Source organism: Odontesthes bonariensis, chromosome 16 (genome assembly GCF_027942865.1).
Source record: "Odontesthes bonariensis isolate fOdoBon6 chromosome 16, fOdoBon6.hap1, whole genome shotgun sequence".
NCBI lineage: Eukaryota > Metazoa > Chordata > Actinopteri > Atheriniformes > Atherinopsidae > Odontesthes > Odontesthes bonariensis.
This window is the reverse complement of record NC_134521.1, coordinates 13,024,770-13,043,649: the sequence shown is the minus strand read 5'-3', so window position 1 is coordinate 13,043,649 and position 18,880 is coordinate 13,024,770. Positions and strand designations below refer to the sequence as shown.

The 18,880-nt window shown below is 37.9% G+C and overlaps 1 protein-coding gene across 4 annotated transcripts in view; it reads right to left on the bottom strand.

Annotated features, from left to right (window-relative positions):
- Positions 1-18,880, bottom strand: part of LOC142401054 (seizure protein 6 homolog) — a 121,021-nt gene that overhangs the window by 84,204 nt on the left and 17,937 nt on the right. For 2 of the 4 annotated variants that reach the window (XR_012773059.1, XR_012773058.1), the window contains exon 1: positions 10,694-11,060. The exons of 1 other annotated variant lie outside the window; for it this stretch is intronic. Coding sequence is in view for 1 of the 3 variants with exons in the window: in XM_075486283.1 (XP_075342398.1) it covers positions 10,694-10,778 (85 nt within the window). In the remaining 2 variants the exon portion in view is untranslated. Of the gene's footprint in view, positions 1-10,693; positions 11,061-18,880 lie in introns of those variants that run through there. One more of the 4 variants, XM_075486283.1, reaches the window with a different exon arrangement.

Sequence of the window (18,880 nt, the reverse complement as noted above, 5' to 3'; positions counted from 1 at the left end):
TTGTTGCCGTACAGCTACTCTAACGTAGCATATTTCCTTTACAGATTCTGCAAATGGGTATGCTAACAGACTGAGAGGTCCTACTGTATGTTAGAGCTGCCCTTCTATGCAGTAAAAAGATTGGTCAATAGTGTTCACTTCAGTTCACCAAATTTAGATAAGTTTTTCTAAGTTATCCAAATGTGCAATGTTATTGGGTACCATCTGTTTAACAGGACACAAGACCGTCCTCTCATTTCTCTCTTTTTTAAAAAAAATATTTCCTTGTTTCCTTTCTTTGCCTCATAGTCCCACCCACCTATGATGCAACCAGAGATGGTGAGGAATAGACACGACAGTGGAGGAGGAGAGGCCACAGGCATTTCCCAGGATAAGACATCATTGCTTCCAAGCCATCATTTTAAACAGACATCGGTGTGATGTGCGTGACGAACAGCCCAAATCCCTCTGCAAAGATTACATCCGTCTGTCTTCACTCCCCCAGCAAGACCCTTAATTCCTCTCCTCTAAATACATGTAAAAAAATTAACCAATAAAGAGATTTCACACCGAGGTAAATTTGAGGCCACAGCCAGGATGACAGAAGAGAGTGGAGGTGTGGTGGCAGTAAATAGACAAACGACAAGATCCCAAAGTGCTGGAGCCAGATAACAGTAACAATGGCTTTGTTCATTTCTTTTCATGAATCTGTGTAAGCCATAAAGTCAGTGAGCCAGAATACCCACATTTGAAGTTGCTTAAATGGAATCCAGCTGTCAAAAATGTAATTATTTAAATGTTTTTCCAGCTGTGATGTGTCCACCAAGTATCCTCTGAGCTCCCTTAACATGCACACTTGTCACTCATCCCCTAATGACTATTTGTGACCTCTTGACTCTGTCACCAGTTGTTTCCACCGACTTCTCCTTCAGTCCTACAATATCTGTTGTTTTTTTCAACCGTCTGCCTTCATGCTCGATTCCTGTTGTTACCTGTTGAATGTCTCTTGTTTTTTTTTTCATCCATCCATGTTTGCAGCAAAATATTCTATTATTTCAAGTAGTCAGCATCAGTCTCCCGCTTGATATCTTTTCATTCAAATCCTTTTTGATTTCAGAAAGCTGCTAAGTGATTTCCCCCTGTAGTTCTGATCCTACATCTTTGATACTTGAGCTTGTATCAATAGAAATATAACAACACAAGACTGAGAGGGTCGAAGTTTTCACATGTGCAACTAAACTGCTACATAATGGAACACTGACTTGGACTTTGAAGTATTACAAACAAGTTATAGTTTCTCCATTTTCTTACAGTCCAGCCTTGGTGAAGAATGATTTAGGATTCATGAGGAGTTGGGAAAGCAAGACTAAATTGATTAAATGCATGATATGATCTGATTGGAGTATTACTTACAGTAAAAAAATATATAAAATTTTATTTTACAGGCTTTGTTGGACTGATACTTTTTTCTACACATTTCATTCTATAAAACATGCCTCCAAATGTCTTTGTACTGGTGAGACATTTGTCACTTTGGTTTGTGTTTTCAAGCAGGTTTTTTTCTATTTATATGATTGTTGCATGAGAACATAGCACTTACATTTGCTTGACTTTACTTGAACTGCAGTAAATATACCCCAGATTTACAACAGGCAGTTCACTGTTCTCATATATCCGACAGAGGAGTGATGTTAGCACTTTGCCTCACTACAGGGGTTAGTACTACAATTATCATCGCAAAATCACTTGGCCTATTCTCACTCAGTCAGTGCTAAAGTACTTCATTTTATACTGTGCAAAAGGTTTTGTCCACTCTTTGCAAGAATGCAAAGAAGAATCCTACTGTTTTTCCTTTTTTTGTTTTCCTTGGTTCCTTTGGTTTCCTTTATGCTTGAGTTTCAACTTAATCACATTTTAACTACTGATTTTATTTCTTTCTTTTTTGTTTGAAATTTAAATCGTGCTTTTTATTTCTACCGTTTTAATGTATCTGTAAATCACTTTGAATTACCTTGTTGTTGAATTGTGATGTACAAATAAACTTGCATTGCATTGCATTATAATTCTGATTTAATTCAAAGTCTGCAATGTCAGGCATAAACAGAATTTGTGCTGATTGGGTATGTTATTCTCTAGCTTTAATGTAATGTCTAATACAATACAACAAAAAATAGAAAAGTGACCAACAACTAATAATATTAGTGTAATAACGACACAACTGGTCAAAGAAAAAGATGACGCACAGGATCAAACTTGAAGGCAATCGTGATATTTTGACATTAGTTGATCTCGGAGATGTGAATGTTGAATAATGTTTGAATAATAGGAGCTCAAAAGCAGCTCCAAAGCAGTCAGAAACAACTAGAGACCAATAAAAAGCTATTTCCCTGCAAAAGTCATGTCCTCAACTTTAGACAATCAAAGCTAGGATTATTAACTATTAAGTGCAAGAGATTCATGTCTAATCTCAGTATCTAATGTCCAATCACCCACCATATGAAAGCTACTGTTTGATTGTTATTGAACATCAAGTTTGAGGACATTCAAAAAGGGTGTATTTGCGGAACTTCTGATCCAGCCAAGGACATTTTGACAACTCTTAATATCAAAAAGAGAGTGTGGGAGATTGTCCACATTTGCAATGCAATCACTTCATAGTTTTAAGTTTTTAAAGATAAAGTCAGGAAAGCGAGAAGATACAAAACACTGTCTAAATATAAAAAATATCACATAAAACTGATCATTTACATCAGCAAGGGAATATCTTTTTAAACTTTAGTCGTTATGACCTGCTGAGTCAAATTCAAACATTTAAAGAGGGTTTAGGGTTAATAAAATTAGAAATTAGAGACATTAAAGTGTATTAAGTGTCATTCTTGAAAACTAGAATCACAAACATCAAGCAAATTAATACTTTGTGTCCTTCTCAAATGTATTATTTGATTGTCTTTTCGTCCAACAGTAGGAAGCTCCTGAAGAGCACTTTACCATGTAGTACACTTAACACACCACAGAAATGTCAGCAATACATACATCAGCCTTTACCACTAAAAGCTATAGTCCAACCATCATTGACATGGTCTAACAGAGCTGCTGCAGTTTCCTGCTAAGTAATTCAGTCTTAAGTATTCCTCCTAAAAGCCTACTCGCTGTTCTAACAGAGGAAATCAGCCACAATGAACTGGTTCTCGATCACCAAAAGTGAACCCAAGACAGATACTGCATGACTGACACACAATTGCCCGGCCACCCAGCAGTTTCTTGGACTGACAATCTTCTATATTTTAGACATGGCGGTCGATGTTAGAACCTCTAAATTATACACAAGGTCCTCCGGGACATGACTCCAATATATCTCAGTGGTGAGAACAAAGCTTGCGGTCACAATGTCAGCCTCTGCTCTGTTTTGTGCGGCTGAAGTGTTGACTTGGAAATGGGTGTATGTCTGTGATACTTCACTTTTTCTTTTTAACTATTGGCTCAGACTGTGAGCTGTTTTGTTTTCTTCAACACTATTCTGGTGATGTTTAATGTCAGTTGTTCTTATAGTCATACATTGGGTGAGTAAAATCAGGAATAAAGAAAAGCATTTAAATTATAAGTGTGCATGCAATAACTTTTGACAGCGCGCTCGACACTTTTCTTGCTCTTGTTTGTCTTTGACTGTTTTCAATTACTCATGGCGCCACTATCCCCTTCCTTGATCTATCCACAACATTGTTATCTTTCTCTGCTACTTATAATATGTTTACTCATCCTGATGAATTCAATTACATCTTTTCGGTGGAAATTACTGTGGGGGTGGCTCAGCCTGCTAGAGGTCAGCGCTAACTGTGAATACTAAAACTACTCCCCCAAACACATTACACAGCCTATTACCTGCTGCTTTCCACACAGCACTCTGCGACCTTACATATAAGCCTTTCCACTGCCACAGATGAAATGCTTTCTAGATGGGATCTGGCATGAAGAAGAGGGGAAGAGAGCTGGAGCTGTCCCCAGGCCTAATCGTTTCAGAGAGCCATACCCACTGCAGCCGCAAAACCCGCCACTCCAGATTAGGGAAGTATATACACGGCCAGGCAAAGGTGCGGAAAGGAGGCTTGGCCTCTCAGAGGCTAACACCGCTGACTTTTTTTTATTTTTTTGTCTGTGGAAGACTGCTGGGATCGATAAGGCAGAGGGCCAAAGACAAAACAGGTACAAAGTAAACCTGAGATGTTGTGCCTTGACAAAGTGGTAGACATCTCTTCTTTTAACATTTTGCAAAAGGGGTACTCCTGACTTGACAAAAATGAAATGAGGATGCACCACCAACAAATTTTTGTTGGTTTGTTTGTTTGTGCTGCCCCTGTTCCCTACGTAGAGTGAGAGCTTTCACGCCTCCTTCTGATCCAGAGGAAATCATTCTCCCAGGCTGAACATACAACCTGACAATTTTATTGCAAACCTGTAACATTTCATCTTTGAAGAGATGATAGTGCTGAGACAAAACACAAGCTGTTAGAGGAACTTCTCATGTAATTATCAAGATGCAGGAACCCATTTCTGGTTTATCCAAACTGTCAGACTGATTAAACAAACCGGATGTGATGTGTCATGCGAATGCTATCAGGAAGGAAACCCTTTCTTGCCTTCCCTCTGAAATCAGAGTATAGATTGCCTATCTATACATACTTTTTCTGAGTATGCATTGATAGGCAATTATAGATCTAAATGTTCGACAAGTAACTGTACAAACAAAAAAGCAGAACTGTGTTGTGCAAAACAAAATAAGATGTTTCTACCAGTGTTAATTTCGTCAACCAGGACGATGACGAAAATATTTCGTTAACGCCCCTTTTTCCCGTGACGATGACGAGACGATGACGCAAAAATTGCTTCCAGAAAATAAAAATTTTCGAAGGACAACAAAACAACCTGCATGATAATGATTGATCATGCCGACGATGCCGGTGGCCAAGATGTCTGCACAGTGTTATATAAATAAAATAGAGAAAAAGAGAAGCAGTGTGTGGAGAAGTTTCATTCTGTACAGTGTGATATATGTTAAAAAGAGAAGCAGTGTGTGGAGAAGTTCTATTATGTACAGTGTTGACTAAAATGACTCAAATTTGACTAAGACTAAAATTGATTTTCGACATTGTGACTAAGACTAAGACTAAATTTAAAAAAGCTGACAAAATTAACACTGGTTTCTACCTATGAACTGTAACTTGGAACTAAAAACTGGCTTTATTCAGTTTTTACAGTGCACTAGTCGTGAACTTTGTGCCTTAATTGCTGAAGCTAGTGCTGTAATTACCTTCTAAGAACAAACCTTTAGGGACTTTAAGAACTGATGGTATTTGTACAGTAACAACACAAACTGGTCAAAGAAAAAGACTATCCACATTGAATTCAAAGGCAAAGATAATAAATTGTTGAAATTAGAAAGTAGAACATGTTAAATGAGCTATTATTTGTTAAATAATTAATAATAGATAGTAGTTGATCTAATGTTTGAAGGATAAGAGCTTAGAGGCAGCTGCACCAGCATCATGAGTTATGGGAATGCTATCAGAGGCTTTTTCTTGTCTTCTCTCTAAAAGCAGTGCTTTTATCTATTTTTTCTTCTTTATTCTATTTATTTATTCTAAGTTATTATTTGGGTAATAATAGAACCATTGAAAAACATCCATGTTAGGTTGATTGGTGATTCTAAATTCACCCTAGCTGTGAGTGTGAGTGTGCATGGTTGTTTGTCTCTGTTGGCCCTGTGATGCACTGGCGACCTGTCCAAGGTGTACCCACCCCCAACCCACCCCACCCCCCAACCAATGGCAGCTGGGATGGGCTGCAGCCTCCTCGCAGCCGTGATTAAGCGGGTATAGAAAATGCATGGCTGGGTGAAAAAAGATCTAAATGCTTTACATGTAAATCTACAAACAAATAGCAGAACTAACAGTGTAAATCTGTGAATACTTTGAATTGATGAACTGTAATTTTTTATGCATAAGAATTGGTCTTTGTAATGCAGCAATTGTGATTCTGTTGCTTAATTGCTGTAGCCAGTGCTATAATCATAGTTCAAGTGCACATTTTCAGGGTTATTATGCCTGCAATCTTGGAGTGGTATGATGGAGTTTTCAAGCAAAACTGATGTGTGACTATATGATTCAAATGCTGAACACTGCCATAACTGACCGACGAGTATTATGTCACTTTGAATACAGGAAACTTGAAGTATTATAAGATAGATTGATCTCGTCTATTTACTATTCACACAACCCGACCAAATCTTGTATTTATAAAGCATGTGTACATCAGCATCTGGAATTTTACATTTGAACTGTTGTTTCCTTTTAAGGTTTAGCAGAGGTCCATCTTGATTTTGTAAGAAAGCAAGGATTTCTTATCCCTGGGGTAAAACTGGCTTTTGAAGTTATTTTCTAAGCAAAACAGGGAAAATATCCAAAAAGAGGCTTCTGAAAACAGTCTTTTTCCGTCGACAAATAAAGCTGCACACTTTTGAGGAAGGAAACATATGAAGCAATGAGTTAAATTAGGATGCATAGAACATTCTCACTGAGCGAGGGAGAATTTGCACATGAAGAGCTGAAAATGAGTCGCATTCAGCCAAGCTGTGAGCTCCACCTAGGAGGCAGTGAAAGAGACCACGACAGGCACAGAGAGGGGATGTGGCAGGCAGGCGCCAAGCCTTGAAGAGGGGCATTCTGGCATAATGACTCTCATTTACCATTGACAGGCCTTGGGAAAGTTAAACTAATTATGACAGCTCACAGATGTTGAATAGCCCTTGATGAAGTTAATAACTGGCAATTCAAAAAACAGGTGTTGAATGATTTGTGTTCCCTCCCATAGAATTAGAGAGTGTTCAGATTTTTTCCAGAAGACTGCTCAAAGAAGCAATCAAACCAAAGAAGGACTCTTATCCCCATCATCCCGGAAATGTTCATCACCTATTGTGAATAACATCTTCAATGTTGGAAGAGAAAAAGCTTGTCCTGTAACCTGTCACATTAATGACAATTGCCACTGAGTTGAAAAAGCACTCACAGTACGTTTGTTTGCGATAAAAGCAGCTTGATAGAGTGATAACAGGTGTCAGTACAAAAGCACACCACTGGAAATGTGCTTCGTTCTCCATGTGTGTTTAGTGTCTCAGTATCCGTCAGTGACGTTGTTTTAATACAAACCTCTTCCAATTCCGAGGAGAACTCCAGGGCACATATAACAGCCCTCCTCCAACACCCCAACTCTCCATATCACGGTTAAAAGGTAGTTATATTATGTATGCATGAGGCTAACAGTCTCAGCTCAATGTTTTTTAAATTTAAAAACTTCAAGTGCTGAACCAGAGCCACCAAAAACTTTACGAACAGAATGGATGCATAAATAGCTCATTATAGTTCTTTTTTTTTTCCTTGTTTTTTTTTTTTTTCAGAATTTTACACGTATTTATTTGCAGTCTTTGACAAATCTGTTAATACTGGGCTGGTATGTTGGTAATGACTTTCTAATGAGTGTTGAATTGGTAGATGATCATTTTAAAGCAATTAGGAATGTTGGCTTGCAAGGTGTAGTGTGCTTTCCTCCAGCTTCTCTCACAGAGAATCCAACTTGATCCAGAAATGTAAAGGTGTTAACATCTTCTTAAAATAGCATGCGTTCCACTTTATGACAGTGTATTTTCTATTTATGTAAAAAATGATACATATTTGTTCCTTTCTTTATTATCGCAATCCAAATATTGAGAGTTCATTTGTACAGTAGGAGTGACGTGTAATATAACTGATAATGTTTTAAAAAAATTGTTTTTGTGCATCCCTAATTCTGCTCGTAAATCATCACATAAAAATCTATTTTACATCAAAATACGTTGTTTTAATAACATTTAATCTTGCAGAATTGACTTATTTTACACACCCAGCTAAATTATAGCACACAAAGCCATCAACATATGACCTCAATGGCATCGCAAATCACTACACTTGTACGTGTTCAAGACAAAGAGAAGCAACATTTAAATAGCTTCTACACAGGAAAATTGAGTCATACTGACAATTGCACATAACATGACTGAGTCCTTGTGAACAATTAAACTTAAATTCCTGGTAAAAGGCAAAGGATGGGGCTGTCCACTTCAGATTGTTGATGTTTTGCAGTTAACGTTGTGCATTAACTGAAATATTCTAAGTAGAATTATAATGATTCTCATTCTGACTCGCAGGAAATTAGCTGCGAAAACAATCGCAAGGTGGAGGGCTAATAGCTGTTAATTTGCAAATTATTGTCTTTCATCACATGGTCAGTCCTAAGTTCATGAGGAAAAAAACCCCACCAAAGTCCAGGTTATCAATATTTACTGAAATAACTCTGATATAATTAAAGTCAGCAATTTATTTATTTTACACCCATCAAAGTGATTATGTAGTTGGTCGGGTTTGTTTTCAGGATTACCCAAAAAATTATGAAAAGATGTTTTTTAAATGTTCATTAAAGAGGGAGGAGGGGGTGCAGAGAGGTTCATATTCATAATATTTTATTTTGTATAGTGACAACATGTATGACCTGAACAACACTTCTGAAGAAATCATCATTTTGCTTAACAACTAGAATGGAAAAGGGAAAGTATGCAAATTAGGACAACGCCAGCAATTACGGAACATCTAATGCTTAGTCATTTTTATGACAAATCACAAATAACTATGACACATTAGCGACATTTTTAACTTGAAATTTAATTTTCTGTAAATGCATAATGTGAAAATGGAGCATGTGCACTGGATGATAAAGCACAGTTCCCAGTATCTGACAATGAAATAGATGGATCAATGTCCGTATTCCCTACTGAGTTGCAGACTGTAGAAAGTTCATAACAACAAGCAATGCCACAAATGAGAGCGTAAGACCTCTCCTAAAATGAAACCCCAATTGTTCTTGTGATGGAGTGCAAACCGTCTGACAATGACAATCTATCAAACCCTAAAGGATCAAAAATCAAAATGCCCACCTTTTAGAGTTTAACATTAGTTTGTGATTGTTTGCTTACTAAGCAACGTCAGACTTCCCTGAAAGGAGCTGTTAAATGTTTTTACCCTAAAAAATACTGTGCTGTGCATTTCCGCTCTCCCTTGAGTTTTTTTATCTCTCAGAATTTCTACAATTGTGACTCCGAAGACGCTCTCATATCTCCATTACATTATTGCACTCTGTTCCACTGCTGAGTATGTTTACTAAAACAGGATAATTAATAAAGTAAATGATTCAGATGTCTTCTGGGTGTGTTAGGTTACACCACATATAACTCGATTTGAATTATTGTTTACGTAAGCTTCCGAAGGTCTAGCCTGTATTGATGCAGCACCTTTCTCTCCTATTACATATTCAGTCAGCTGCTGTTTTGTTGGGAGTGTAAAATATTGTTTCAGGGCAGTGCAAATTTGCAGCTCAGTTTCCAATGGGCTGAGATGTAATAACTGAACCAGCCAATGCAACATAGACTTATTTCATCAGTTATTGAATTGCTTTGTCATCAGCTTTTACTCATAGATGTGCTAATTTTTATCATGAAACAATTTTCATAAACGGAGAAGTAAAAATTCATTTAAATTGTACTGGTATCTATCAACGAACTTCATTGTATTACCTACTATTTTTTTCTTGTTAAAAATTCTATGTAACATTAATACAAAAATGCTTAAGGGTGGAAAATACAACTATTACTACACCGTTGCCATAATTTGTGCATCATAGGCATCTTGTTTAACTTTATTTATGAGCCGTTTTAATTCCCTATTTATTGAGCAAATAATATCTGCACAGCTTAAGATGTGGTCCTTGTCTCCATCCAGTTACTTGACAAAAACGATGCATCACCTCCCATAAAGAGTGAGAGTAAAAAACGTGTTTACAAACTAAAACACAGATTGTCCAACAGAAAGCATAGTCATAATGATGAGGAGAGGGCAGACCCACACTGGGGAAATAATTAGGACAAGGCCACTGTGCATGAGTCCGTTGCCGCTTCCCACTCAACTGTGTCAAACAGCTTGGTCAATAATCTCTCGCAATTCCAGAGGATTAGAGTCTTATTAAGGAGCACCGTCTGTCACGCAGACCTCGGTGCCCAAACAAGTCACTTCCTGACTGTTTACCCAGGGGATTCAATAGAGACATAAACGTGTAAACACGGCCAGATAATTGATCTTGTTAGGTCGAATATGTATCATAATAGTGTTTGTGAGTGTCTTATTGGGTTTTCTTCTCTCCCGAGGCTGTTTTCATAGTTGTGATTAACAGCATACTGTTATGTAACTGGTTGTTAAACTCAGTGGCAAAATGTGAGAATCTATAACTTGTAATTGGGCATGTTCCGTGTGTACAGGGATTTATTTCACCAAATCCCTCTTGTTAGATTTGACGGTGGTATGTTTAGATTGGGTGGATAACACATGAGAAGATACAGTATAAAAGTCTCCAACTTTTAGTCTTGTCATAATGTAGTTTTAGTTGCTTGGCATATTTTCACCATCACACAATAAACTTAACAAAGATATTAAATCTAATTTTGCCCCACATTCACACTTGTAGATCTGTCGTAAACCTGATGTCACAGCCCAGCACCGAGCTGTGTCTTTGCCGTGTATAGTTTGACAAAGGGAAGTGTACGGAACAATCTCCACAAAGTGCGTACGATCCAAGTTCTTACCTTGCCCATTCATTTTGTCGACGATAGCAGCAAGAACCAAAACCACGAAGAGGGTCTTAATTTGGCAATCTTGTCTCATACACATGTCTACTAAAGTCGAGGTTTGCTCTTCACGTTGCAACAGAGGACGTCCGTGTGTTCGAAAAATAATACTTCCAATGGAGAAAAGAAAAATAAGCACGGCGAGAATTTTCTACGTCCGCAAAATACAAACAGAGGCGCACCGGCTGCTTCTTCAGTAAGTCGAAGAGTGAAGACAGTCGAGAATAACCAAGAGGAATGCGGAGGTCCCTCTTTAATTTGGACGCACCGTAAGCGGATTCCTGCCTCTGTGTCGGCACATAGAGAGGAAAAGCAGCCGAGGCTTCAGCACCGCGGACAGCTCCTAGCGTCCGCTAATGGAACCGCCTCCACGAAGTTAGGTTAGATTCCTGCTCTCTGCGTTGCCTCTAAACTGACTTTGTTTGCTCCTTACTTTCTCATAAAGCAATTTTTCTTGACAATCTATTTTCTTCAAGAACGTCCCAATCAGGTATAGCAAAGGAAGTCAAAACGGTGGTTTCTTTGTCGGCACCAGCCCAGTCCTAAAGGGTCGTAGCTGGTAAAGGAACGTGCGGTCCGGTGAGGTCAAATAGATTTGTTTGTTGTTGGGGTTTTTTAAGAGCAAACCACACACATACAAGTATTAGGCACACAGTTATCTCGGGTAAACTATAAGATTATGGAATCTACAAAGACAATCCAACATTTTAATTTCCAAACTATTTGCAGTTTATAATAATCCCTGTCTGCTGGGCAAGAAGTGGGGAGTTTTGAACATATATCACCATAATATTTTTTAAAGTGTTAATTAAACATAGAAGTTCTGCATAGAAAAGGAATAGTGACTGAGTGTAGCCACATGTGTGTATACCATCACCTTATCCACACTACCATTGCCATAAATTGCAGTGTTTTTCATTTCTATCCCAAATTTTATCATAGATCTTTCTGGGTAGCATTTGTGCCCACAGGAGTTTTTCAGCTTAGACCCTGCTGTGCATGATAGGCCCTGAGGTGAAATGTTCCCAGGGTGTTGGAAATAACCATGCAATGCTTTGAGTTATAGGTGACATGTTTTGTCCATTTTGTTTAGTTTGTGTCTCAGGGCTCTAACTGTTAGTCAGTGAAGTATATCTATCCAGTCCTTTAATGGATAAAGTGGGCTTTCTAAATTCGTGACTGTGGGTAAACCAATGTCTGGACAGTGTGGCCACAACAGCATGAGGCAGGCATCATGAACAGTCAGATAGGTTTATTTATTTATTTTTTTTCTTTATTGTTAGTTTGTTTTTGTTTTCTTTTATGTTAAATGTCTAATAAAATAATATGCCTAAAATCCACCCCAAAGAAAGAAATTCTCTCCCACACCAGACACTGCTCTTCAACTGCCTTATTTATAGTCCTGGCAAGTGATGTGTTACCACATCACTGTATAAAACATTTTCATTAAGTCTGCTTTGTGACTACTTTGGCACCCTTCAAACAAAGACTGGGCACAGTAGGCCTTTTAGGGGATCCTTAAAAAGATGGGGTCTGAAACAAAGCTTGGACAGAACTTTGTAAGAAGTACTGCAGTAATTTATAGCATGTGAAAAACTGTTTGTTAATGGAGGACCAAAGCTTCTATTGCTGTTCTAGAAAACCCTCAAAATAAGATTGTGAACCTGTAATTGCACATAATATGGGATATTGAAACAAATCATAAAACAGGACCGTAGTTCTGCCTCACGTAGGCAGAAAGTGACCAAATTGCTGAAGGAAAACCAACTCTTACAAGCACCAAGGACTGGATGTGCATGGCTTACATTGACCTCTGACCTCCATAGTCTTAGCAAGTTAAAAAATACATTAAGTATTACGTCATTGTTCTTGCAATCACACTTAATAAGAGTACGGTAAGCCATCCTGTACTCTTAGTCACCAAACTATTTGCCACAAACTATGTTTTCATTCATCGTAATCTCATCATTTAGTCTGAGTATGGCAAAAAAAATCGATTATTTGAAAAATAACTACTTAGATAAGCTTGTTGAAATATTTTTTACCTCTCTTTGTGCCTGGAGTAGATAGTAGATAGCATATGTTATGCTTATCGTTACACCCCTTTCAGTTATCTAGGTCATATTGGCCTGTTATATTAAAAGAAGGCACTAAAATAATTCCTATCTGCCCACATACTCATCGAGACAGTAACTTCAGTTCAAGTCATGCATTCAGAATTGGTACATAAGCAACAAATTATTTAATGTATTACCCATCAAGATGGTTTCCTGCGCAGTTGTATGCACTTAGAAGAGAAGATACAGCAGGCTGACCTTTATACAGAGGCTGATTGTTGTGCAAATAGTTAAACAGTTTCAAAATTAAAGTAATTTAAAGGCAACACGAGTGATTATGATGAGACTGGAAATAAAAACATTGGAATAGAACCAGAGTCAGCATTTATTGGACACACTAAACCAGTGCATGTTAGCAGATGCTACTTCAAAACTAGACCACTATTTCCCAAAATAAAATGTGTCCAGTGGAGGCAGTAAAATGTACACCTGTTTTATCACACCATAAGCTAAACAGTCTGGCTTATCATCTGTCAGCTCAGTTCTCTGTCACACCTCTGTGAATAAACAAACTGGAAATAAGCAGATTTTTTTTTTCAGAAATATCATCAGGCCATTTTCTTTACACAAAGACTCCTTTTGTAGAATTCCCTTTTTCTGTCTTTGCTTTCCTTTCTTATTTTTCATGTCGACTTTTCTCTCGGGTTATATTTGACTTTGCTTCTCTCTGTCTCCTTTGTTGCTGCACCAATCTCTCATTTTCTTCTAAATTTATCTCAGTTTCTCCCCTTCCCACATCCCCAAGTATGGACATCACTTCTAGCATCGCTCCCATAACTCCCTGTGGCCTGACTCAGAAAAAGCTCTAATAGTGCAACCTTCCCTTTAGTGAAGCTCGATGGAGCCATAAAGCAGCCCTGAGGTCTAGTTGGCAGCCAGATGGTTGCAGCCGAGCTTTCATTTGGCTAATGGGTAGGGGGGCAGAGCAGTTAATGAAAATCAGACCCTTGAAATGAAATGACCAATGTCCCAAGGTAATGAGGCACGCTTCAGTAGCAAGCTTTTACAAGCATTAAGGTAATCTTAGATGGCAGGATTGTGTAAAAACATCTTATGATGACTGTTCATTAGATTGCTTAAGACATACTGCTTATTATACTGCATATTCAGCTAACAAACACACTCCCATTGACTCAGGGCAATGTCTGCAATACTTAGATTGACTGGCTTTGCTAATAAGTGCTTCACCCAAGCAAGGCTGTGTGCCAAATGCTATCAATGAATGCCTACCCACGGAGCATTACAACCTTCAAATTACAGCCCATGTCACACTCACAGACAGCAACAATATCACAGTAACATTACACACAAATCTATGCAGGGCTAATTCATTGTGCATTATATTCATAGTTCAGAACCGTGACCCCTTTCAGCCAACCATCACAATTATTGCAAGTGAAATCTGTTCATTGTTCACCGTTATTTACTGCTATTTTTCTCACATTAGTCTGCTTTATCAACTGCTGGGAATAGAAGAGATTGTAAGACTGAGGGAAACCACCTGGTTCCGAGTTTGTAGGAGAAAAAACTAACATATTCCTGATTCAGCACTGTTAGCAACAGCTCATTTTTTTTTGTCTGATGCAACCCATTTCCAAATTGATTACTCATCCTTGCTTTTTTGACTTTTTATTTTAAATTTTAGTAGGGTTTGAATTCTTTTCAAGTTTAGATGGGAGATATTTATTTTTTTGAGGAGCTACAAACTATTATTCAACAACAGAAAACATTCAAATAACAGAAAAGCTTATTGTTCATTTTGTACTCAAAATTGTAGGGGACATCAATCTCTCAAAGTATTGATTCCCTATGAGAGTTTTTGTCTAAGTGTGTGTGTTTGGTTTTTTTATGATTGCTGGAACATGTTTTTTTGGATTTTTGTCTATGCCACTCTCAATATCATTCAAAAGAATAGATTACCCATTTTTCACTGTTGTTGTTTTCATGTGTTTTCACCTATGCAAACACATAGTTACATTGATTTTTTTCCCCCGAGTCTAAACAACTGAGTCACCAAAGTAACTTTGAGTCTCTTCATTTAAGCTGCAAAACAAAGCCTCAATTTTCCAAGAAAATAGAGACGTACCAAATTTCATAGACTGAAGAATAATTTAAGAGAAAGCCGAAAACGTCTTGTTTGTTCCATTTTAAGCAAAATTAGGAAACATTTAATTTGCTTAGTTGTCATTTTTATGGTGTTTCCAACAAAATCATACAAATAATATCTCCAGAATATAATGGAATCATTATTTGAACAAATATGCTGTTTGCAAATATTTTTGTTGTTTAATCTTTTTTTTTTTTCTGAAAAATTTCACCTGTTCATATGCAAAAAAAAAACACCATCATAATTTTGAAGAATATTATGCATATCCCCGATGAGGATAGACAAACTATTGCAGATAAAGATTCTGGGCTTAGCGAAGAGGAAAGTAACCAAATTCCTTGTGCTCGGAGTCTTTATATGTTGCGGATTGCAGGTGATTACTATGCATGACTGTTACATTTGCAGAAATTACACATGTCCAGTTCTGATACATATTCATCAGGAGCAGCACAGTTTTAATGCACAGGCTTACCGGGGCTCAAGCCCTGGGGCCGAATGGCATAAAGGGCCAACTAAAAGAATCACTGTGTGAATTAAAAATCATGCATGACTTTGTGTGATAACCTACTTCCAACTGTTGTGTGTGGGTGTGTGGGTGTGCATCCAGGGAATGGGGTGGAGGAATCTTGTTAGGGGGATACATACGATTGGGATTGGTGTCAGACTGACACATCAATGTCAGTTCGCCTGCCAATCAAATACATGATCTCCCTGTTTTTGCAGTTTAACGAATGAGTTTCTGGTCTTTAAGCCTAGTCTTAAGTAGAAATTTATGTCCTATTTTATGAGATAGAAATGTTTAAAAAAACGAGTTTAAAAAAAGAAAACACAAATACAATCGTAAAAAAAAGAGGAGTAGTCTCAACTGCACATAAGCTGCAAGTATTATATCAAAGTCATATCAGAACCAAAAACCTCTCCAGCCGCAGCAGTGGCAGAATTAGTGAGTGAAACAACAAGATCCCTGAGGACACTTGCTCCGAAGGGTTAGCACCCACCCATGTTTTGTTTGAATTTACTGGCTCCTAGAGGAAAGGGGTGAGATTTCCCAGTACAGGTCTTTCTGTCTGAAAGGCTTAAAGGAAACTTCTTCCAACTTCAGTTGTTGGTTAACTGAGCTGGGTTGACCACCAGAGCAAATTTTCGATGGGGCAAATGATAACTAGCCCCAGACCTTTTATCATGGGCCATTCGATATGTGATTTTTAGTTTGGCCTAGCCATCAACATTAGCTGACTGTTGTTATCTGATCCCAGACCCCAGTCTGGCATTAAAAATTTTGTAAATTTCTAATAATAGAACAATTAATACACTTTTTTGTAATGATGTGACTTATTTTAATTTATTGCATGTGTTGTATGATATGCTAGAAAGTTTGTTGGATTTCCCTTGAATAAAAGTTTTTAAAAGGACTGTAATTTTACTGTAAACACTGTACATATCTGACAGACAAAGGCACTTCTGAAACATTTACAACATAATGCTTGAAACGTGAGTTGACTTTTGGCTATTAATTAATTTATTCATTTAGTCATTCATTTATAATTCATTTCAAAACACACACATCTAGTTGAAAGCAGTGTCGGAATGTTGCACAGTAGAGCCTTTTATTTCATTCATTTTTCATACCTACTTTATGTCATGCAGGATCGCAGGAGTGCTGAAGTGCATCTCAGCTTTTACTGGGCAAGAAGCAGCGTACGCCGTGGACAGACTGCCAGTTCATCACAGGTACAACATAGAGACAAAGAAGACAAACAGCCATGCAGCAACCACTCGTACGGTCAATTCAGAATCACCAATTAAGCAAGCGCGGATGTTTTTAGACTCTGGCAGGAAACCGGAGTACCCAGAGAACCCACACATGCGAGAGATTAACCTCCACATAGAATTTTATACTTTATTTTTATACCTTATGAGACTTAAACTTGGGAATGGGAAGTCGCTGATTTGGACTTGAAAGGGTTTGTGTTTATAAGCATGCCAATCCAATAATCATGGGTGAGATGTATGACTATTGACTAACAATAAGAAAGACTTTACCTCTTAATGACTTAATTACTGCAAGATGTAATGCTTTCGTAATGATCTTACAATAGTAGGACTTTTATTTGGAGATTTGTGGATTTGTTTTGCAAAGCAGATAAAATGTTAGTAGTTTAAATGCCATGCCTGGTTGGGGCCACAGTTAATAGGAGGAAGGGACCCTTAAAGAATTGTTGCTCCAGGGCCCACGGTACCAAAAGAACAAAAGACTAAGTGCTGAATAAAAATGTGTTGTTCAAACTGTAAACATTTCAAAACATATGGACAAAAACAAAACTTTTTTTTTATTTTTTTTTTTTTAAAAATCAATTGAAAAAAATATTGTCATCGCATGTAAATGTTATTCAGTACAAAACCATGAATGTCTCATCACAGTAACTTGCACAATAATTATAATTATGAAGACAAATCAGTACGTGGTCTTGCCTTCACTTACTTCTGCACAATATAATGTATTATATTTCTAGTAAAATCTCTTTTGGTGAATTTGCAAGTGTTATTGGGAAAACTGATGATATTTCCAGTAGATAGAGGCTTCGTTATTTCCTGGGGATCTGCAAACCCCTGTGAGAAGCCTGTGTTTGTCATTAATATATTGTTTTTCTTGCACTCCAATCAGCTATACTCTGGTCATTTCTTGTTGACGACCCAATTTCCCTGGAAATATCAAATTTCCTCAGCTCATATGCCTGCGGTATAAATAGTTCAATGTAGTTTGCAACATTGTTCTATCTCCCTCCTTTTCCCATCCCCCTTTGTTGTGCTCCTCCTGCTTGCTGAGCCCACTTAATTGCACATTCCTCATTATCATGTATTGGAGAATAGCTCCCTCTGAGCCGTTCCGCTTTGCAGTAGACAGTATTTTTCAAAGCTCTCAATACACATCCATTTTCTGCAGCACATAAGGGAAAACAGGTACATCAAGCTTCGCGTGACTTTTGACCTCAAATAATGAATTTCCCTAACTGCTTCATGAAAAACAATCAGTGAATAGTCCAGCAGTCTGAAAAAGAACTAATTTTTCTTGGCTGCTCATTTTCCTCTTTCAACAATAAACCGTGGGGAAGTGTCGCATGTCAACACAGGATAGTGTGAATGGTTCTTGTGCTAACTCTGCTCAATCTGAGTCTCAGTGGTGGGAATAGTGAATGTGACCCCAAAGACTGAGCAGCATCTGTTAACCCCCTGATCATTGCTTCTATCTGACGGCTAGGCTGAAGCAGCCTCTGCCCAGTCATGCGGGGCTGCGCCAATAGATTCAGCAGACTATGGTAATGAGCCTGAAAGGATTCCCAAGCTCAATGCTGTCACTTTGATGACTCCAGAATTAACACTGCACTATAAATTCTCCACACCTGCTGTAATAACACTCAAGATAGGGGGAAAGTGTCCTCAGTAATGCAGGTACAAGAAAATTAATGTAACGCCTCTTGTCAAATGTAATTAGAACCATAGTGGCACAGATATGGTGCAGTGAATGTTTTGAAAAGGGTGAAGCAAGAAATTATTGCTGCAGGAAGAAACTCTAATTTGCCTCGATAACATTTTTCCACTTGCCACCACAGAGGCATATGCTATGTGGCTTTCTGTCCATAAGTATAAAAGCATTTTTTGGGCTTTAAGCTGCTAAATATTCAACCATTCACAGAGAAGACAACACACAAAGAAGAAAACTTCCACCATCCGAGATGGAACACACACCAACTTTTATACTATAAGTCTAGAAAATTAGCATTTCATCTTTCATGCGCACACAAACCTTCCATGGCTAGTGTGCCGTGTTCCCCCACATCCACGTCTCTGTTCACCAGTTTCTTCTTCCCCTCTCTGTATACTCCTCCCTCTCCTTGACCTTCTCTTTTCATTAGTCAGAGT